Source organism: Crocodylus porosus, unplaced genomic scaffold (genome assembly GCF_001723895.1).
Source record: "Crocodylus porosus isolate Cpor-Errol unplaced genomic scaffold, CroPor_comp1, whole genome shotgun sequence".
Lineage (NCBI taxonomy): Eukaryota > Metazoa > Chordata > Crocodylia > Crocodylidae > Crocodylus > Crocodylus porosus.
This window is the reverse complement of record NW_017728943.1, coordinates 63868371-63891137: the sequence shown is the minus strand read 5'-3', so window position 1 is coordinate 63891137 and position 22767 is coordinate 63868371. Positions and strand designations below refer to the sequence as shown.

The 22767-nt window shown below is 43.1% G+C and overlaps 1 protein-coding gene across 1 annotated transcript in view; it reads right to left on the bottom strand.

The window, feature by feature from the left end:
- The window catches only part of KCNK2 (potassium two pore domain channel subfamily K member 2), a 143354-nt gene that overhangs the window by 21803 nt on the left and 98784 nt on the right, over nucleotides 1-22767 (bottom strand). Inside the window, exon 6 of the mRNA XM_019549471.1 lies at nucleotides 8285-8424. Within this exon, the coding sequence (XP_019405016.1) occupies nucleotides 8285-8424 (140 nt within the window). The remainder of the gene's footprint in view (nucleotides 1-8284; nucleotides 8425-22767) is intronic.

The following is a 22767-nucleotide window of genomic DNA, read 5'->3' as shown; positions in this document are numbered from 1 at the left end:
TAGTGTCATCAGCAAATTTGAACAGGGTGCTTTTTACCCCCTCGTCCAAGTCACTGATGAAGATGTTGAACAGTGCGGGCCTGAGGACCAAGCCCTGGGGGACCCCACTCCCCACATCCCTCCAGGTCGAAAATGAGCCAAAGAGGTAAATTAGAAAAGAAAGTAAAATGTAAATTGAGTTGAAAAAAATCAACCAGATTTCTAAATAACACAACCATTCCCTAGGAAGTGCCCGAAATACTCCCCTAAGAACTAAGCTATTATTCTTGACGTAAAAAAGAGCAATAGAAAAGTGAATTCTTATCATCATGTAGAAAAAACAGGTACCTACTTTAGGGCAGAAATAATAAAAGTTCATTTGGGAGAAAGGAAGAGTGGCTTGTAACATCAGGGGACACACCTAATCATGGGGCTGGACTGGTTTCTGATGCAATTAAAAGTGAGCTTGGAGGTTGACATATACAATGCCGAATGGCCATTTCCTATTAAAACTGATGACAATCCTGGGTTTGGGTATAGTAAAGTAATATGTAGAAGCAGCATTGCCTTTTACCAATATTAACCATATCTTTTCTTTACTAAACATTTTTAACTATTTTTTAATGTTCTCTTGGTCACTTTTGCAACATAGTAGACACCATAGTTTTGCTGGAACGTACTGTCAGAATTACTGCCCTGCACTAAAAAATGCCCTGCAGAATTTCTTTTTTGACTCCATTTTGTGTTGATATCTGGAGACAGACAGTTACCACATGCTGGAAAACAAATTTTTAAATATATACCTCTTCTAGGATGGATCACCACAGAATCTATCAGGTTGAGGATAGTACTCCCAACTGGGAAATAGCAACTGTAGTAGAACAGAAACTGAAGGAAAGAATAGTTAAATATAAAGGAAAATATAGAAAATATAAAATAGAACAAAGGAAGGAGATATGGAAGATGTAGAGGTTCTTGCTCCTCTACTCAGACCCATAAAGATCACCAAAATTGGGGGCCAGAAAGAACATTTTTCCCTAGGTCAGGCTGTCATGGCCAGTGGGGGTTTTGCCCTCCTCTGTAGCTGGGAGCATGGTCCATTTCCTAGGATCTGAATTATCTCTTTGTTGCAGTAGCAGGGCACTGGAACTTATCTACCTGCTTTTTTTACCTGTGACATTTCTGGTATTGTGTCTTACATATGTGTATGAGGATTTGAAGAGGCTGTTTTGGGGATTCCTCAGGTTAATGATTGCTGGCAAATGCAGAAGAATGAACTCCATGGCTCATTGGGATATTTCGAATCCTATTTTCCCATGTTTCTATACATTTAAACCAAGTCCAATATATTTCCTAAAGTAATTGAACAAAATATGCTAAAATATGTGTACAATCTTTCTTTATAATGCTGTAATACTTTTATGCAAACAAAACTATTGTGTCTTTTCCAGACAGTCAATACAATTTCTTCTTAGGCTTTAAAATATGTTGGTATTCTACTTTATTTCTTCATTCACTGCTACCTGATTATGTGCAATTCTGCTTCTTTAGGTGGTCAGATAGCATTTTAATGGCATAATTTATTTTGCTATTGTCAAGCCCTATGTAGCTTGTTCTTATAGTAAATAAGGATAGCTGTGATTAAAGCTGTGCACAGTTAGAACTGGTGAGGAATTGTTCCATGAAATGGTTTTTCATCCAAGAAAAAACCTTTTTCATGAAAATTGAAAATTTTCCCAGAAAAATTCTTGTTTTGGTAATGTGTTCAATGAGACGATATCTCAGGTACAGGACAGAATTTCTGGTAAAATCCCAATGTGATGTCTGTGTTTAGAGGGGGGAGGTGGAAGGGAGGACAGCGGGAGGAACAAAGAGAAAGAACTTCCCTAGCAAGTTGATAAGGACGTGATTAGGAAGTGGAAGGCTCAAGATCATGCTCCTGCTCTGCATCAGAACCAGGATCCAGTTTCCTGGAAAACTTCCTAACCAAAGAATGTTCTTTCTGGATGGGTATCCCCATCTTTTTTTCCCCAAATGTTTTCAGATTGTCATAATTTTGTTGCAATGCAAAATTAAATTTTTGAAGTCTAGAGGATGTACATGGGGTGGAGAAATGTTTCTTGCCCAGTTCTACTCACAATAAGGTCAATAAGACTGGAGTGAAATTGCTACTATTATTAGCACATAACCTGTGTTCCTTCCTCAGTCAAAAAATCTTGATTTCAATGAGACCTTTGTTGGGTAGGGGCTGTACGATTGCACCATTATTATTAATTCATTTTACTATAAATTTATATCATATTTAACAGATTAAAAAAATCTTGCCATACAGAATTTACAATCCAAGTTAGAAAACTCAGATTTAAAGAAACAGGACCAAAGTTCAGGTGAGATTACTAGAAAAAGGAATGAGTTAAAAGAGCTGGTTTTCAGATAAAGACAAGGAAGCAGAATAGGTGAAGATGGGCACATCCACACAAAATGTTTACTGTGCAACTGCCTAATTAGCTCTGCAGTAAATGTCTCAGTGTCTACACAAGCAGCCCCATTAGGCTGCAGTAAACTAATAAACTCAACCACATTTTAGTACTTGTAAATATAACTACTAACCTGCAGCAGAGTTTTTAGTGTGCAGCAATGTATGTGTATATGCTGACAGGGCTGGCTGGGGCATGAGGGTAACTCAGTGTGAGGGCTGTCTGCCAGCTAGCCCTGCGCTGGAGCACCCTTGTGTCCCCGCCATCCCCTCTGCAGCATTTTGAGCTGGGTTGAAGCAGCCCTGGGACAGACCCCCTGCCAGTCAGGCCTGTTCCAACATGGATCAATGTTCTGCCGCCCCAGGCACATAGTCAAATGTGATGCCCAGAAGCAATAAATTCTGGCATGATATGCACCTGAGTTTGCTTCAAATTAATTGCATGTATAGAAATGCCCAATGTGAAGGAAGGAATAAAAAAGATAAAAGAAGCATTAATGAGTAAGAGGACTAAGAAAGGTATAGACAGCAAGTGGATGAGTACAGGGAAATGGAAACAGAAAGGAGACATGGCTTGTATTTGAATTCTTATATATCTTTATTTTTTTCTCAAAATACATTAATTGCATGTGATTCATCCAAGTCTCATATATCAGTGCTCTTCAGTTTCTAGGTCACAAGTCCAGCAAATTCATGTTACCCTTAATTTTAAGCAGAGGAAAAGTTTAGGTTAGGTAAATTGAATTGTTTAAATTTCTGGCTCTATAGATATTATGCTAAATTCTCTCTAACTGGTCTTCAGAATATATATCAATCTAATTTTTCCCAATTATCCTTACATAAACTAAACTTTTCCTCTGTCTCTGAAAGTTATATGCTCCTGAAGTGCAGAAAAACAACCTGCGTCTGCCTAGGGCTTTTTGTTACATTTAACTCTGGAGTATCTGAATTGTAGTGAGGAGGTGTGTCTACATGAGACACTACACTTGAGATTAGAGAAAATTACTGCTCAATTACATGTTCATGAAATTACGTGTTCAGATGTGTCAGCAGGTCCGTCAAGTACCCCCTCTATCCTTGTAATTCCCACCTGCCACAACTTGGATCTTAAAAAATGAATTAGGGAGGAAGTGGTTGTTACAGGAGGAAGTACCCGCGGGAAGTACCACGCTGAAATAAACTTACTTTTAGTGCTTTTATTCACTAGTTCACTGTTGTTAACAGGAAACTCCCCTTTGTGGGAAATCACAGTCCAAAGGGTTAATCTCGGGGTCTCCAGTCTTCTGGCCAGCTTCGGTTCTAGTGTTACAGTCCATAGAAGCTGTGCCGCCTTTATCTGATTACCCTATTAGCAGCTTGTTACAGCCCTGGTTAGTCCTATCATTGCCGCTAATGAGTCAATTAGTGGCTTGTTACAGCCGCCACCTGCGGCTTTCTCCGCCAGAACCGGAGTGCAGGCTTCACGGCTCTCCCCTGACCTCCTGATCCTCAGCATCCCACTCTCCTTGGGGGAGGGTCCTAGAGTCACCTAGACTCTTCATCTCACCACCTCTTCGACTCACCGTAGCCTCCCCGATCTTTGATGTCAGCCTCTGTTTCAGCCCATGGCAAGGCTCTGCTTCTCCCCGCACTCACTGCCATTCCTGTTGAGTCAAGGTGTCTGGGTTCTGGGATCCCTTTGCTCCCTCTGATCCTGAGTCGGGTCTCACTTCCCCAATCCTTCGGTCTGGAGGTTCTCTCTCTGGCAGTGCCTCTCTGTGCTCTCCACTGTGGGGCCCGAAGGCATTCCTCCTCCTCTTTCTCTTCGTCTTATCCCCTAGAGTCTAGTCACCATTGGGTCCTAAAGAGCTGGGGCTCACCCACCTCAGGGTATTATTTCCGGCTGCCCCCATTCCCTTAGCAAAAGGGTCTCAATGGAGACCCTGTTACAAAATGCTTACTGTGCAGTAATTTGCTCTAATCATGAAATTTGCTACCTGCATAGTAGCACATGTGTAGACACCTGCTCAGGAGCAAATGTGTTCCTAGTCAGCTGGGCAGCAAGGGGCGGGAGATCACTCCCTGCCCCCGGGAGCTGTGTGGTGCTGGGACAGGCTCCACCACCAGAGTCCAGGCAGGAATTATGCCCCCATGCCCCAGCAGCAGGAAGCTCTCAGCCTTATCTCCCAGCCCAAGCCTGAGCCCCATGGTCCAGAGGCCTGGGCTGAGATCCTTATCTCCCAGCACCATCTCTGTAGTCATGGGGCTAGAGCTCAGAGATCCTTCTCTTCCAGGCCCTGCTCCATTGTTACAGGGTCAGCACTGGGAGAGAAGGATCTTCCAGTGCCAACTCCATGACTGTAGACCTGGGGCTGGGAGAGAACCATGGGGCTGGGACTTCCCCACTGCCAGGCGACTCACTTGACTGTGTAGGTGTTGACACCACAGTCCCCCAGTTTCTTAATGAGAACGGGGTGAGAGACAGTGTTGAAGGCCTTCCGAAAGTCCAGGAAGACTATGTCCATTGCTACCCCTGCATCTAAGGATTTGGTGATCTGGTCATAGAAGGCCACCAGGTTGGTCTGACAGGACCTGCCTCTAATGAATATGTGTTGGTTGCCCCTAAGCATGCAGTTCCCTGCTGGCCCCTCGTGGACATGTGCCAGAATAATTCTCTCAAAAAGCTTACCCAGGATTGAGGTAAGACTAACTGGCCTACAGTTCCCCGGGTCCTCCTTCCTCCCTTTTTTGAAGATGGGAACCACATTGGCCCTCTTTCAGTCCTTTGGCACCACACCACAGTACCACGAGTGCTCATAAAAGCCGTGCTAGCGGTCCTGCAATGATCTCAGCTAATTCCCTCAGCACTCTGGAGTGGAGATAAGATAGTCATAGAAGACAATCGCCCTCGACTGCAAGGGTTTGCTGAAGATGACTGGTACAACATCCTCTATTATGGTTTGTGACAAAGGAGTCTAGATAGCTGGAATGTACCTTGCAGATCTGGTGGGAAGCACTTTAGGCTGGTGGACAGGCTATAGGGTAAATCAGAGGTGTCCAAACTTTTTGAATGTGGGGCCAGATCACAAAATTTTTATCACCCAGTGGGCTAGCAAGCAATATTCAAAGACCTCACAGGAAGCGGTATCACATCACTTCCCTGAAATGAAAGTACAGTGTTTACTTTCATTTCCCGTCACACCACCTCAGGTCTCAGAAAACAGTTTGGAGGGCTGCGTGTTGGACAAGCCTGCTGTAAATAATGTCCATAAATACTTCCCTAAATAGGATATCTAGATGCCTTTTTCAACTCAAGGGCAGATGGCAGTCTAGACCTGAAAGCAGATCACAGAGATGCAATTTGATTAGTTGCCCATGTCATAATGCACACCATTATGTCATGACACACCAACTGCAGAGACTTCCTCAGCCTGATGAAGGGCTTTTAAACCTGAAAGCTTGCTAAAAAATTTTTTCCAACTATTTAAGTTGGTCTAATAAAAGATATCAGGTTCACCCCAAGAACCTTGTCTCCCATGACATAATGTGTCACTGGGTGAGTGTTGTCCCTAAGTTAAGACTATAGCAACTGTTTTGTTGCAATGGGCTTGAGAAGAATGAGTGAAGCTTTGAGAGAGCTGTGGGGAGAGGAAACAAGGTCCCAGGGCATACAGGGACAAGATCCCAGGGCAGACAGAGAAAAGGAATGGTCCCAATAAGAACAAAGTAAAGTCCAAGTGAAGACAGAGGAAACTGGAAGGGCGCAATAAAAATTGTTTGTTTTGAAGCAGGATCTGATTTGCTTTTGGAGATAATTGGCAGTCTGATAACCCTATTCTTTTAAAGAAGAAAATACCTTCCCTCCTTCCCAGGAACTGACTCAAAAAGAAGGAGCTCCCAGAGGTGGGGATGCTATGGATCAACAGGGAACCCAGGACTGAGAAAAGCCAGGGTATCAAAACTAGAAGCTTGCCCCTTGTGAAGCCACACTAGGTCTGGCCACAGGGGGTTCTCTCAGGAAAGGGAAACCAAATAAGGCTGCTTCTTGGAAAAGTCCAGATGAAAAGCCTTTCTCATTTCCTCTGAAAGAGGCAGGTTGATCCTTTCCAAGAATGTATATGCTTGTTTATGCTACAAAGATGACAAAGGAAGAAGAGAGGAAATAGAGTATCAATTCCTGGTTAAGAAAAGATACTTGACATTGTATTGTGCAGCATTAACCAGCAAATGCCATTTTACTTAATATGCAACAGGAGACAAATTCAAACAAAGAAGGTATCCATCAGTCTCCCAATTTATGCCTCCTTAAATCTTTCCTCAATTTGAGTTTAGACTGAAATGACTGTATTACAAAATAAAAATGAAGTATTAAAAATCCTGAGGCACTTTATAGATACCTATTATAAAATCTAATACATAAAACGAGACAAGTCTACGCAGCTTTTCTCCTGATCCCACACCCATGGCAAACAATATAAGCCCTACTCAATCACTCCCACATGGGAGCACCCAAGATCAAAAGAAAGGCCATGTACACATATGCATAGAGATGCTGAGCCATACTAACAGACACTGGGCACTGACAGGCATGCAGCTCCTTGCTATAATTCATGGTACTTCACAGAAAGTTCAGTGAGTTAGTGACCCCTCCCCGCACCACCAACCCAACAGAGATTCGCTGTTGGCTTGGGAAGGGGTCAGGGATCAAGCTCCACTTTGAAGCCAATCCAGGAGGATCTGTGTGAAGCCTCTCTCTCCTAGCCTTACCCTCCACCCCCACCTCCTCCCAGCTCCAGTGCTCTCTTCATGATGCAAGGGGGAGAAGGGAGGGGAGGAAGCTCTGGGCTTTGGTTTGCCCAGCCTGCACTGGAGGGGGTTGGGTGGATTGGAGCCAGTTTCAACAGGATGGGTATTCTTCAATTCTTATCCAGAGAGCAGGATTACAGTCTTGCAAACTGTTGCCACTTACAAATGAGAGTACTACTCCCAAATCTTAACTGCAACGGTAAGACTTCTCCTTTGGGTAGAATTACCAAATCCTTCGAAACGTCAAAAAATAGCACCATGATGAGGGGCTATCTACCTTAAGTACTGCAGTAGTAATAGAGGTTGTCTTCCAAAGGATGTCTTCAGCTAAATGCCTTTTCAGTTACTGAAAGTCAATTTTTTTCTCAGGATAAGAGTCCATAATTTCATACTAAAAATGTGTTCATTTCAACTTGTCACAATGATGCCACTAAATAAGACAACACTTATATATATAGCAGCCAGTGCAGAGTTACTAAATTAGTCTCTCTCATCTGAAATAGATATAATTCATTTTATTTTCTCTGAGCACTGCTGATGAACTTATACTGCAATCTATTATTTTTGAAAAAAGGAAATACTAAAGCATGGCCCTGTTGCAACGTCACCATATAGAGACATGTAGATGCACCCTCTAACGATTTAACACAGGATACTAACCTCTACACCAGAGATCAGATACTATCCAGTCCAATTTCCAGCCCTCTTTATGAACCTGAGCCCTGCCCCCTGTATTTAATAGTCATTGAATAAAATGAAAGGAGAACAGCATGGTACAGAAGTTTCTGCTACAGTGGAAGCAAAGGTTCAAGCTAGAACCCAAGGACTTCTCTCTTTATATGTACTACCAACATAAAATTCAATAGCTATTCAACCAAACAGATATAAAATTACTATAAAATGACATCAGGTCCTTCAAGCTATACTGTATCCTACATATAGATTTGTCTCATGACTTAATAGCAAACATACTATATTTTTGCCTGACTTTATCTAAACAAAAGTGAAATAGAAATACTCCTTATCATTGCAAGATGCTCTTACCTCTTCCTTTGTCTTTTTTGATATGACTCTTAGCCAGTCTCCAATCATGCTGAGAACAGCAGCAAAGTAAGCAAGTCCTACAAGGATCCAAAACCAAACCACTGGCTTGTAGAAATCAAGGTATTCGATATCTGATCCACCTGAAAAAAAGCATTTCAGATTGGTACATGCAACATCATACTTAATGATTTCCTTTTCTCTCTTTTTTTTTTATTTTATATATCTTGGCTAGGGACAGACATTACATATAAACTGGCTTAAGTGATCAGAAACTGGTTTAAATCTGTAACTGAGCAGGTGTTCAGTACACATAAACTGGTTTAAAAAAGGCCAAGATCAGTTTAAGATAGACCTGGACGAATGTAGTTATCAGACTTAACTGATTTAAGTTAAACCACTCTATTGAACTTCTGCCCAAGATTCCCTCCCAACTCAAGTTAATTCACAGTCCCCCAGCATCCCAGGATGCTTTGCACCTCCCTCACAAACCCACCCTCACAGGGTGGGCAGGCTAGCCTCGGCCCATGCTGTCTTCTCCAGTCAAGCAAGACTGGGTCAGCCCCAACCCCAGGCTGCCATAGAGCTGAGGCAGCAAAACCTGTGTTCTGCAGCCCTGGTCCTGCCTGCACATGTCAGCCCAATGGGTTGGGGGGAGGAGAAGCAGAAGAAAAGAGCCCCCCATCCCTAGTCCTGACCCCAACCCTGATCCCTGGCATGTGGGGGTTCCCCAAGCCCAGCTGCTCATGCAGAGAGGGAATTCCCCCATCCCACCCTTCAGTATAATCTAATGCTGGCTTAGTCCCACCCCCACAGGTGCGGTGGGGGAGAAGCAGTCCCTCCAGCCCAGGGCCAAGCCGCCATACAGCATCAACCAACATGGGGGGGATCCCTGTGCCTTAGCAGAGGATTCCCCATATTGAGCAGGTCCCCATAGCCCTGCCATTGCTGCAGAGGGGGATCATTCCCCCAGCCCATACAGTCCAGCAACAACTTAGCCCACCCCACAGACATAGGCTGGTGAAGTGGGAACAGTCCCTCTAGCCTGGTCCTGAGCCAGTGCCAGACCATATTAAGGGGCTGGTAGGAGGAATTCCCCCATTGTGCTGGTGGCAGGGCTCAGGAGACCCTGCCTGGGACAGGAGAACCCCTAGACCTGGAAGGACTGTTCCACCCTGCACCTGTGGGGTGGGTTTAAGCCAGTGTCGGATTGTGCTGAAGAGTGGGAGAGGGGAATTCCCCCTCTGGCAGGGCTGGGGGGACCCTGCCCAGGCCAGGGGAACCCCAACTGCAGGTGGACAGCAAGGGATTGGAGGGCATCTGCTGGGCAGCCAATCAGGGATGGGACCTGCTCAGCTGCATTTGGGTGTCCTTGGCAGTGGGCAGCAGGCTGAGAGGCATGCTCTAGTGCACATGTTCTCTGGTCTCAGCCACTGCAGGCATCTGCCTGTCTTTCCAGATTCAAAAGTGAATGTCAGTTCATTTAATTATCAGTTCAATCTACTCAGTTTAGAGAAACCTACAAAGACTGAATCAATTCAGTCTCAAGCTTTTTGACTGTCTCTACTTAGCTCTTAATGTTTATCTTTTTTCAAAAGAGTTTTTGCTTATCAGTACATTTTATGAGTTTTCAAGAAAACAAAAGGAATGACATTCTCTGAACAAGACACTGTGGTCTAAATTCATCCATGGTAAAAGCTTTGAAATCAGTGGGATGAGAGAAAAGGTCATTTTAAGTCAATGATTGTTAGTGGTTTCTAACCACTATAAAAATGGAAAACATTACATGGGTTCAACTTCTGGACATCTGTTATATTTACAAGCAAAGCCGGGTCAAACAAGCAGGGGTGCAAGGACTGAGATTCAATATGTGATCTTCCTCTCATGTTCCCCAAAAATGTATGCTCTGCAACTTCCATATGTAGGCTAGTTTCAGGTAAGAATAATAAGTAATATGTTCAGATCTGAGAGATGTTATTGTGGATGGAGATACTTTTATTAAATTTTTATATATCTGGGCACTTAAATATTCCCTACTGCTTTAATAACTAAGCACCTCACAAACATAAAGGCAGTACCTATTTGTTAAAAAGAGCAATCCATAAATCCAGACAATTACAAGCCAGTTAACTTGATTTCAGCAATAGGTACAATCTTAAAACAGATTCTGAAGGAAAGAATAGCTAAAGATATGGAAGGAAATGGAAAATATGACCAAACACAATATGAGGTTATCAGAGGACAATTGTTTCAGCAAGATAACAGTTTTCTTCAATAAGGATTGGCTTGATTTATCTAAATCTAAGAAAAGCTTGATACTGTACCTCTCAGGAAATTATTGGCCAAATTGGAGAGAACAGGGATTAGTGCTACAGTCATGAGGTAGATGTGGCTCTAAAGGAGACAACAGCGAGTTATCTTGAAAGGAGAGTTATGTGATTGCAAAGCAGGTATCAGTTGTAAGACCTACCCTGTTCAACATTTTCATCACCAATCTTGGTACTAGAACTAGATGTATTCTCATGAAATTTAAGATTGAACTAGACATGTTTATAAAAAGGATAGTAAGTTAGGATAGGGAGTTCATCATAATTCATGTGACATGGGTCCTGTGCAGAGTCCCTAGTTTGGGACCTCTTATAATGTAGAAGGTATCAGAAAGCCTCACAGCTTTTCCTGGGACATTGTAATACTGACCAGAGCTAGGGCCTAGAGTTTTTTACTAAGGGCCTTGTTACACATTGCACTTTAATCTTCCCAAATGTTGATTAGTGTTAACGTTAGTTCAAGTTTAGAGTTGTTACACATTCAGGCTAAAAATCTTCTCTGACTGTCCCCAATATGCACAGCTGTGACTTGTCAATAGAGGGTTGGCAAACAGAGACATGATTAGGAGCTACAGCAGCCAGTTGTACACACAGAACAGGAGGGTGGGGAGAGGGGAAGCTACATCCTGGGAGACTGGAGGATTGAAACTTGGACAGCTTATCTCTGGGAAGTGGCCACATATTCATGGAACACTGGCTGGACAATAGAAACAAGAGGTCAACCTACCCTGATGAGGCATAATTTTAAGACACTTAAAGAGTAGGGCTGTGCAAAATTTCACCAGCAGTTTTGTTTCAACACTGTTTCAATTCATTCTGAGCTCGAAACAGCAAAATCAAATGAAACAGAAAGTTTCAAAACAGCCTTGAAACAAAACGAGGCAAGTTGAAATGTTTTGAAATTTTCAAAACATTTTGAATTTCAAAGCTCAAGCTGGGCTTGCCTGCAAGGAAACAGGAACTAAAGTAAGGAGAAGGGGGGAAATGAGTGCTCTCATTATTGATTGGGTAGCTGGCCAGTGACTGTCATCCTTTTCTGAGGTCCCATCCAATCCCAGTGCTCTGGGGGAGGGATGGAAAAACTGCATAAAAGGCAGCATTGTTTGAACTGCCCTGCTTTCTGCATTGGTGTCAGTTGAATGAGGGCGCACCTTAACATACACACAGTGTCACCCACCCATGTCATGAATTTTGCCTGTCAGCTGCTAGGGATTCAGGACCCCTGAACCCAGACTCCCCCTGCACCTATCTCCTTAGTAGCTGGTAGGCTTCATAGCAACAGAAAGGCCTGCTATTTTCACCCCCCTGTGCCACAAGACAGGCACAATCCCACAGGCACCCATGTCACAAATTTTACCTGTCAACAGCCAGAGGTGCAGGGCCGCAAAACCCAGAAGCCCCTGCACCCATTTCCTTGAAAGCTGGCAGGCTTTCTGGCCTTGGCAGGGGCTCCCATCCCTGCAGTGTTACCCATGTCACAAGTTTTCCTTGTCCGCAGCTTGAGGTGCAGTTTCCCTGAAACCCCTATACCTATCTCCTTGACTTTTGGCAGGCTTCATGCCCTCAGAGATGGCTACCATTCCTACAAGTTTCATGCAAGAAACAAGTTTCAGGCCAGAAATGACAAAGTTATAGACTGTTTTGAGCTTCTCTATTATAGCCTATGGGCAAAACGTTGAAACGGTGTCAAAACAGCAAAACAGTTTCAATGAAACAAAATGGGACAGCGGTTATGAATCAAAATGAGATTCAAAACGAAACACTGTTCCATCAAAATGTTGAAATGGAACAGTGCCGTTTTGCACAGCCCTACTAAAGAGTGCTTAAAACTAGTTTACACATCTTAGTATATGAACAATCCAAGGGCTAAGAGCTCTCTGAGCCACCAAAAATTAATGTGTAACAAATCCCTAAGATGGACTAGTGTTCCTGCTAGTACTTAAAAAACCTAGAGGCTTCTGGCTGAAGAGCCTTGCTCTTCTGCTCAGGATCATAACACCACCTAAGTTGGCATCAGGAAGCTTGGATTCAATTTGGCAGGGTGGGGTTACCTTATTTTGCAAGGTGGAATCTAGTCCTTTTTCTATGATCTGCTAAACATTACACATATTACACAACTGCTTCCTTGTGGTTGCAATGGCAGGGTATTGCCAGTACTGTCACCGCCACTACTTTTATCTGTACTACAATGGTGCTCAACCTTTTGGCCTCCTAGGCCACATGAGTGGCAAAGGGCCAGTCCACAAGACAGATTAAAACCCTGCTCCCCAGGATTGCATTTGAACACCCAGATCCAGACTGTGCTGCTCCCACTTGGGCTCAGTCCCAGGACTGGAGGCCCCTGGGACTCTGCTCCACCCCCACCCTGTTCTGTGAGCCAGAATTGGGGTCCCAGTAACCCATGCTGTGTCTATCTGGCCCAGTGTGCTGGGATTGGGCTCTGAACCACCTCCACTCAATCCTACATGTGGGGACTGGAGTCTGGGGACCTCTTGTGGGGATTAGAGCCTGGGGACCCCATGCAGCACAGTAAACCCTGAGACAACATATGACTTCCACCTGGTCCTGCATCCAGGAATCAGGGCTTCATGCTATCTCCATCCAGATCCACATGGTGGGATCAGGCCCTGTGTTACCCTACATGTTGGCTCTAGCTTGCAAGGCCATAGCCTACAGGTCTCTCCACAGAGCAGCAGATCAGGCAAGGAGGAGAAAACAGAACAGTAGGATGGGTAAGATAAGGTGATCAGAGTGAATCTCGGGGATGGTTTAGGGCTAATTTATGGCCCAGCTGCCAAAAAGTTTTGCCCCCACTGTTATGGGGGATTTTTGGTGATTCAGTCTTCACAAAAATATTAAGTTGCAACCAAATACCTAATAAAGATTATTTGAATAAGGAAGGGAACAAGCTGAGGGTTGAGATAAAAAGAGAGACATTCAGAGAGCTTTTGATGGATCTGAATGAATTTGGGTGAGCAGGAACTTCATCCCAGGGTACTGAAGGAACTGGCGGAGGAGATCAGAACCCTGGCAATAATATTCATAAAGATGGGCAAGGTACCAGAGGACTTGAAAAGGGCCAATGTAGTCCCCCTCTTCAAAAAAAGGCAAAAAGGAGGATCCAAGGAACTACAATCTAGTTAGCTTCACCTTAATACTTGGAAAGCTACTTGACTATATCCTAAGGAAGTCTATTTGAAAGCATCTGAAGGAGGAAAGGCCGATCACAAGCAGACAGCATAGATTAAATAAGAACAATTTATGTCAAACAAACTTGATCTGCTTCTTTCATAAAGTAACTACTTGGGTAGATGAAGGGAATGCTGTGGATACAGTGTATCTGGACTGCAGCAAGGCTTTTAACACCAGACTTTCTCATAAACAAACTAGAAAAATGTGGACTAGACAAAACTGCTATAAGGCGGATAGACACTGGTCTAATAACCACAAACAAATTATACAGTTATATAAAATAAACTATATAAATTATAATTGGATCCATGTCAGAATAGGTAGGAGATTTTGAATGGAGTTCCAGTCCCACAGGCGTCTGTCTTGCACCCATGGCTGTTCAACATGTTTATTAATGATCTGGCATAGAAAGCTTCTTGGACACATTTGCAGATGGCACAGAAGTGAGAAGGACTGCAAACATGTTGGAGGATAGGTGCACAATTCAGAAGAATCTTAACAGATTGGAAAGCTAGGCTGGAGCTAACCAGATGAAGCTCAATGCAGGGTGCTACACCTCTGGAAGAATAATCAAAAGCACAAATACAAAATGGGTGACACCTACCTGGATGACAGCACAACAAGGAGGTATCTAGAAGTCTTGGTAGATCGCACTATCAATGTGAGGCTGCTATGTGATGCAGCTACACAAAAGATGAATGTGGTTTGGGGAGGTTTCAGTAGAAGCATGAGTACAAGGCACAGGAGGTGATAATGCCTCTCTAATAGCCACTTGTTAGGCCTCATCTAGAACACTATGTGCAGTTTTAGGTTCCACATTTTAAAAAACACATGAAGAAGTTAAAGAGGGCCCAGAGGTGGACAACAAAAATGATAAAGGGTTTGGAAGACAAGTCATATGAGGAGAGGTTGAAGAGAATAGGTGTGTTCAGCTTGTGGACAAAGTGCTGAAGAGGGGACATGATAGCTGTCTTCAGATGCCTGAAGAGCTACAATAAAGAAGAGAAAAAAACACCTTTTTTCTCTTGCTGCAAAGAGAAGGACATGGACCAATGACTTGAAGTTGCAGCAAAGTAGATCTAGATTGGCTATCAGGAAAAACTTCATTGTGGGTGTGCCTCACAAGATGTTTACTGCAGTTGCCTAATTGGCTCCACAGTAAAGTCTCAGCATCAACATGTGTGGCCCTATAAAGCCACAGTAAACTAATAAAAGCTGCCATAGGTTATTATAGGTAGACTTTTTTATATGCTTCAGGACACAAAAAGAAAGATAAAAAAAGGAATATGACATTGCTAGAAATGGTCAGGAGAACAAACTATAAAGAAAACCAGAACTTCATTTTGTTGTGCTTTTTGATTCTCCATTAACAGAGCACCGGAGATGGCATGCATAGCTTTATTTCTCCTCCTATCAAAAAGGAATACTGTTGCTTGGTTCAGCCTTCTCCCAAAGAGGCAGATTAGGAGGAGCTGCCAGCACAACTTCACTTTACAACAGACATTTTATTTGTTTGTTTGAAAGGCTCTATGATACTCACTCCATTTTTACTGGCTGACTCAAATATCAAATGTTAGTTCTGTTACCAATAAGAATATCTGAAGTCCAGAAACAGTATATAGAAAGTCAAGGAAATCTTTTATAAAATGTATTGTTTGGTCTTGCAAGTGTTTTGTGAAAATCACAGGGCATAAAGGAATAAATACTGTAAACATGCAAAACAATACAAAAAATCCCAACCCCTAGCTCCCTCTCTAAAAGCTGGCCACGCTGCATGACAAGGTTCTCTACTGACTGCAAAGACACAAGCATGGTACATACCAGGGCTTCATTGGAGCAGAAACCAGTAAACCCCAATAAGGATGGACAGATTGCACCAACAAGAAGGAAATATAAGCCCTGAGGCAATATGCTAGCTTCGTCTCTTCCTCTGCCTCTTGGAAGCTTTCAGCAAATATGTTTAAACCACATGGAATTTTGTAATATAGTTAGCAGAGAGTCTTATTAAAGTAGATCCAAAAAGTAAAAGAGTGGGATTCTAATTGCTAATGCATCTGTATTGAAGTTAAAATTAATGGGATTCGTTAACTACTGAATCACAATTGAAATAAATTAGTGTGAGAGTGAATGTGTCTGCACTGGTATATGTGATTAGCCAGCTAATGAATTTAGATGTCCATGCCATAAGAATGGCATTCACTATGTAATACATTTACATTAATTCTTATGCTGCATAATTATTTACTCAATATTATTATTATCTTCATTCTAAAAGGCATACTGTTGCATATAAGCCATGAGGAAAGACTACACAATCGTCCTGGCAAGCAGTAATCCTGGAAAGCATGATGCCAACCTTACCTTGAAAATTTATTTTTGATTATTTGTGTCTACCCCCTGACAAAGTATTGTTAATTGAAAGGGAAAAAATATAGCCTAACTTGGCCAGGTTGTTTATGTGGCCCTGCTGCACTTGCTAATAATTGCTGTGAAGAACTGTTCTAATTGATCTGTGCACTGACTCAGTAATAACACATCTGACTTCCACATACTCTTTCTATGACATAGGCTGGATGTGGTCTTCTTCATTGTATGAAGAAGAATATGGAATTCACCAAATCTGAACCCAAGTCCAATGAAATCAATAGGAATATTTCTGTGACTGCAATGAGGTTTTGAATCAGGGCATATGACATGATCCATACTGCTGCTGCCTTTGAAATGATTTTAGATTTGTCTTGGATAAATGAAGCCCTCCAGTAGATGGTTCTTTTGGCTCAGTTCTATATCAGTTACTGAAGTAACAGAAGAAAACTTCAAAAGAGAGTTGATCTTAATACAGACTTCAGGATTAAACATCCCTTATTGTGAGCATTTTTTTAAAAACTACTTTCAAAGAAATGAAATTTTTTGGTATTTTTAAAAGCAATCTTTGAGACAAAATGGAAACTTTTTTTAATGATCCTTTTTTTTCCTTCAGAATATATATATTTTTAATAGACAAAGAAAACCCACCAGTGTTGGGTTTTTTGAAGCAAATTTCAGGATAATGAGTTAGTTTACACTATAGCAACTGCAGTCCTTGAGAGTATTATGAGAAGTCTCTATGAAGATTAGCTTACTTCTGACTCTGGAGAATTGGAAACGAGGGGTAGTAGTATTTTTATGAAAAATGTTCATGACCTGTGTTTATGACGGGTTACTTGTTACATTGTTAAGTTAAAAAGGTGACTGAATGTGAAAGGAAATAAACAGGAAAGCCAATGGTTTGACCTAGATACGGAGCACATCATCACACACTTGGTTATAGCCAGGCTATAGTGGTTATAGCCGGGTACAGGACTGTGAAGAGGCACTCCTTGGCCCCAGTGATGGAGACATAGCTGTTTGACCAAGGCTGAGAAAACCTGCAGATCAAAAGATGCAAGTCTGTTAAAAAAGCAACCCCATGGACCAAAGCAGACTGACTGAGAGCCAGGGAATTCAGCAAATAGGTTATAACTTGGGCCTCAAGGGGAAGTGGGGCACCAACACTAAGTCACATCAGCCTAGCAGCTGCAAGGGAATACTACACAGATAGCTCCATGTGTTCTTTTAAATACATTTCACTATGTGTACCCTTGGGTAAGCAAATCATGCTTTGCATGGACAAAACTATTTCTGTGTTACTATTATTGTTGCAACGGGCTGTTGTTACAAACTTTTACAGGTTCAAAGCCCATTCAGTCTGGTTTCACTGCTGACAACCAGGGATGGTAATCCAGAGCCCCAAATAGTAACTGGATGATAGATATAGGTAGCGTCTCAAAAAGAAACAGAAGCATAGGGTGGTCATTTTAAGGTGTGTCCTAAGGGGGCAGTAGAAGGGTCTCAGAAGGGGCAGCTTACTAAGGGATCATAACAAACTATATTCTTGGGGACAATCGGACTAAGCCATTCAGTAAAAGTACTTGTGGGGAAGAAAACAGTCTAAGGTAACAGAAATCTAGGCCATCTTGGATTTATGTCCTGTAAGTAGCATCTTAATTCCACCTAAATGGGCAGCTGCTGAAGAATATGAAGCAAATTATAACATGTACCTTCAGTCTGCTCTATCCAAGAAATAAATGAGTTCATGCCAGAGAAAGCATGCAATGGGTAGTCAAGCCTTGAGATGATAAAGAATGGTTTATAATGTTAATCCAGTTCTTTCTGAGTGACTTAATAATATAATATTACTTGCTTTTACATTCTTTTAGACTCTTTCTGTAAAACAATATCCTGTAGGGTAAGTAATATCACCTGGTGGTATTAGATCAGATGTGCCACAATGCCTACAGTGTTCCACAACTACGATGGATAGTGGTCTGTGGGCTGGCGGAGCTTTGCGATCTTCTCCGCAATGTCCCGAATGCGGGCCCCCGGGAAGCAGCAGACTTCCTGAAATAAGGGGTCAGGGTGGCAGATTGCCCCCTCAGTCCCCCTCAGGATGGAGTCTCCCACAGCAAACACCTTACGTTTTGTCCTGGGGAGAGTGGGGACGGTAGCTGTAGTTGAGCCTGTGTTGCCTGTGGGAGCTGGCAACTCAGCAGGCTCTGCTAGAGCATCAAGAGGTATGTACCTGTTGCTAACCTCTGGCAGGGCAGGGGCCTTGCTGTGGCGGGCCTTAGGGCCCTCAACCACCTTGGTCCATGCCCCTGACTGGACAGAGTGGGAGGTCCTGGAGTCCTCCTTTGTCCTGGAGGGAGACAGTGGTCTACCCTCCGGCTCCCAGGGCAGAAGGGCCTGGCAGTAGGAGTCAATCTCCTGTTCACAGTCCCTGATGGCATACAGTCTCTGGACTGTGGCCTGGAGCCAGCATGGGTTTGTCACAGGTAGATCTTGCTTGACCAATCTCATTTCCTTCTCTGACCTGGACAAGGGAGAAGAGATTGATGTCATATATCTTGACTTCAAAAAAGCCTTCATTTGGTATCCCATGATCACCTCTTGGTGAAACTGGACAATTGTGGCCTTAGGTCCACCATGATCCACTGGCTAGGAAATTGGCTCTACAGTCAGACCCAGAGGGTAGTAATTGATGAAAGTCACTCATCACGGTGTCCTGTGACCAGTGGGGTCCCTCAAGGCTCTGTCCTTGGACCCATATTGTTCAACATCTTCATTAATGATATGGACATTGGAGTAAGGAGCAGACTGGCCAAGTTCGCCGATGACACCAAACTTTGGGGCAAAGCATCCACGCCAGAAGACAAGCTCAGCAAATGGGAGGACAAGAATCTGATGGTGTTTCACACCAAAAAATGCAAGGTTCTCCACCTTGGGGAAGAAAAACCTGCAGCATCCTTATAGGCTCGCCAGTGCTACACTGGCTAGCACTATAGAAGAAAGAGACTTGGGGGTCATGATTGACCACAAGATGAACATGAGCATGCAATGTGATGTTGCGGCTAGTAAAGCGACCAAAACACTGGCTTGCATCCGTAGATGCTTCTCAAGCAAACCCCAGTATGTCCTTCTCCCCATGTACTCGGCCTTGGTGTGGCCACAGCTGGAGTACTGCATCCAGTTTTGGGCTCCACAATTCAAAAAGGATGTGGAGAAGCTTGAGAGAGTCCGGAAGAGAGCCACGCGCATGATCAAAGGTCAGGAACGCAAACCTTACGATGACAGGCTGAGAGCGATGGAGCTCTCTAGCCTGGAAAAGCGCAGGCTCAGGGGTGATCTGATGGCCACCTATAAGTTTATCGGGGTGACCACCAGTATCTGGGGGGACATTTGTTCACCAGAGCACCCCAAGGGATGACGAGGTCAAACGGTCATAAACTACTACAAGACCGTTTCAGGCTGGACATAAGAAAGAATTTCTTTACTGTCTGAGCCCCTAAGGCCTGGAATAGCCTGCCATCGGAGGTGGTTCAAGCACCTACATTGAACACCTTCAAGAGCAAATTGGATGCTTATCTTGCTGGGATCCTATGACCCCAGCTGACTTCCTGCCCTTTGGGCGGGGGGCTGGACTCGATGATCTTCTGAGGTCCCTTCCAGCCCTGATGTCTATGAAGTCTATGAAACAACTACCCAGCTGGGGTCATAGGAGCCCAGCATTCTCTCCTGCCCAGGGAAGGGGGTCAAACTTGCTGATCTACTTAGGTCCCTTCTGACCCTACATCTATGAATCTATGAAATACACATAAATCAGGAAATATATGTATATTGAAATAAAATTAAAATACATTATAGTAAAAAATTGACTTTTAGTATAGAAGTTGGGTTTTTTCTGGTTTGAAGAAGGCAACCAAAAGGAGTACTTTCAGTGGCAAAGGTCAGGGGAGTTAGGGGATGGGACCTCCTGCCCCAAGATGGGTAGGGCACCTGTAAAGTGGTGGAGCTACTGTTGCAGCCTTTAACAGCTCACCAAAACTCATTAAGCAGCCCTCCAGCCAAAATAATTGCCCACTCTGATCCTTAATATCCTTAACATATAGTACCATTCCTCCTTCTTTATTCATACTTGAATAAAAACAATATAGGAAGGTGATCACGATAACCTGAACAGGAAGGTGATGGTGATTATGAAATTCTCAGGGAGATTAGAGAAGCTAATAAAATGGGACAATCTATAATAATGGGATATTTCAATTATCCTCACATAAACCAGGTAAACACCTCATCAGGGCAAGATATGGAAATAATATTTCTAGACATGATAAAAGACTGCTTTCTAGAACAACTCATCTTGGGATCCATAAGAGAAGAAGCAATTCTAGACCTAATCCTGAGTAACATACTGGACCTGGTTCAAGACATATGTTGGTGAAGCATTCTGTTACAGTGACCATAACACAATCATATTCAACTTTCTGGCTGGAGGGAGTAAGTCAAAAAAAGCTACCATGTGGATATGTAACTTCAGGAAAGAAAATTACACAAAAATTAGAAACTTAATGAGAAAGAAATTTAAGGGAACAATCAAAAATGTAAAGGACTGCTGGAAGCTTGGAAGTTGTTTTAGAGGTTCTGGAAAAATGTATACCACAATCAGAAAGGGTACCAAGCAGTCCAGTAAAACCTCTTCATGGTTCAATAGCAGGCTTAAGGAGGCAATTAAAGGCTAAAAAGCATCCTTCAAAAAAAAAACAAAACTGGAAAGTGAGCCTGAATGAGTGAAACAGGAAAGCACACAAATTCTGGTAGGTCAAGTGTAAAAATGAAATAATACAGGCCAGAAAAGAATTTGAGGAGCATTCAGCAAAAGATGCTAAAGTTAATAAGATATTTTAATACATAAAAACCAGGGTGCATCCAGGGTGTATGGATATGTGGTTCCCCAGGAACAAGTAGCAATGATGCTCCTTGCACCACTGCTTCTTTTCACTGGGGAACACCTGTGCCATGCTCACTTTGGCATGCAGCAAGTTATACCAGGGGTGGTACAGGAGGCTGAGGCCAGCACTGTGCTAGCGCCAGCAGCCTTACATAGGGTCCTGGGAGCCTCCCAGGGCTGCAGCCACAGAAATTCTGCTGGGCAGAGCCTGGCCAGCAGCCTCAGCCTGGCTTCAAGAGACCTAACTCCACTTTTCAGCAGTGTGTGCTGCCTGAGCATGCGCTACTCCCATTTTTTTCCTGCAGCTTTTTTTTGGACCCCTGGATATCCAGGGGTCAAAAAAACCCAAGGAAAAAAAAAAGAACAGCACATGCACAGGCAGCACCCCCTTACGGCACAAAGAACATTGGACTGTGTGGTATGTGGCACTGCAAACGTGTTTGCGGTGCCACATACCACATGACCGTGCTCATCTGGACATACTCTTGGAGGCTTCCTGCCATCAAAAAGGCATGCAGACTCTATAAGTTGTTTTTTCAAATCTGAATATAAAAATGAGTAAGTCATGAAATAGAATAAACTAAGCTACAACCCAAGGATTATAATATAACAAATTCACAGCCAAATTTTTATCTGTCATAGTGTAGCACAGTATGTCTTTTCACACCTTCAGTGGAGAAAGAACTTGGATCCCATTATTCTAAAAGCACTGACAATCAGTATTAACCCTATGGGTTCCATACTAATACAAGTCAGTAGTATACATTCAGACTAGTTATATACATATAGTATATGTATATATTAGCATATACAGCCATGTGTAGATGAAACGAGAGGCGTGTGTGCATGACAATTTAAAGCGGGCTAAATGCTCTTCCACTGCTTTAATGGTGTAGGTGTGTGCATGCCTCGGCGGCGTATTGTGCATTAATTCCAGGTGCTGTAGGAAATTCGGCAACCTAATGCACCTTAAATGACTTGGGGTGCAGCAAACTAAAATTCCTTGAAGAAGTTCTAGTTTGCCACCCCTACAGCCACAGAGTGAAGCACCAAGCTCCATGCAGCTTTTCTCCTTCCCCACCCCCGGAGCCTGCCTGCCTGAGCTGCAAGGAGTCCCAGTGCTTCCCTCCATGGCTGTGGTGCCCCCCGGGACCACCCAAAGCTGGGTGCCTGTGGGCACGTGCCACCTGGGTGGGGAGGGTGCTGCTGCTGCCACAGAGGGAAGCACGAGCCCCCACTACAGCCCAGGTACTACTCCACCCACCAGCAGAACACCCTCCCCTCCCTGCCGAAGAGGCAGGTAAGTCATCAGGGTGTGTGCATGGCATGGAGATTTAATCAGCTCTCAATTAAAGGTTTGGGTTTTTTTAAACCCACCATTTCAATTTAGGGGCCCCGTTTCATCTACACACAGCCTGTACTGATATAGTGGTATAGTATATATATGTACTAAAATATGTTGATATACTATATACACATACATACTAATATATATGTGTACTATATACTTGATATATATACTAGTTTATATTCATTACATAAAGATTCCTACACATTAATATGCATGGATAAAAAAATAGTTATTTTCCTGTTAATGGTGAAAACATAAAATGAGGTACTAATCAGAGAACAAAATCATGCCAGGAAATTCTAAAGAAAGA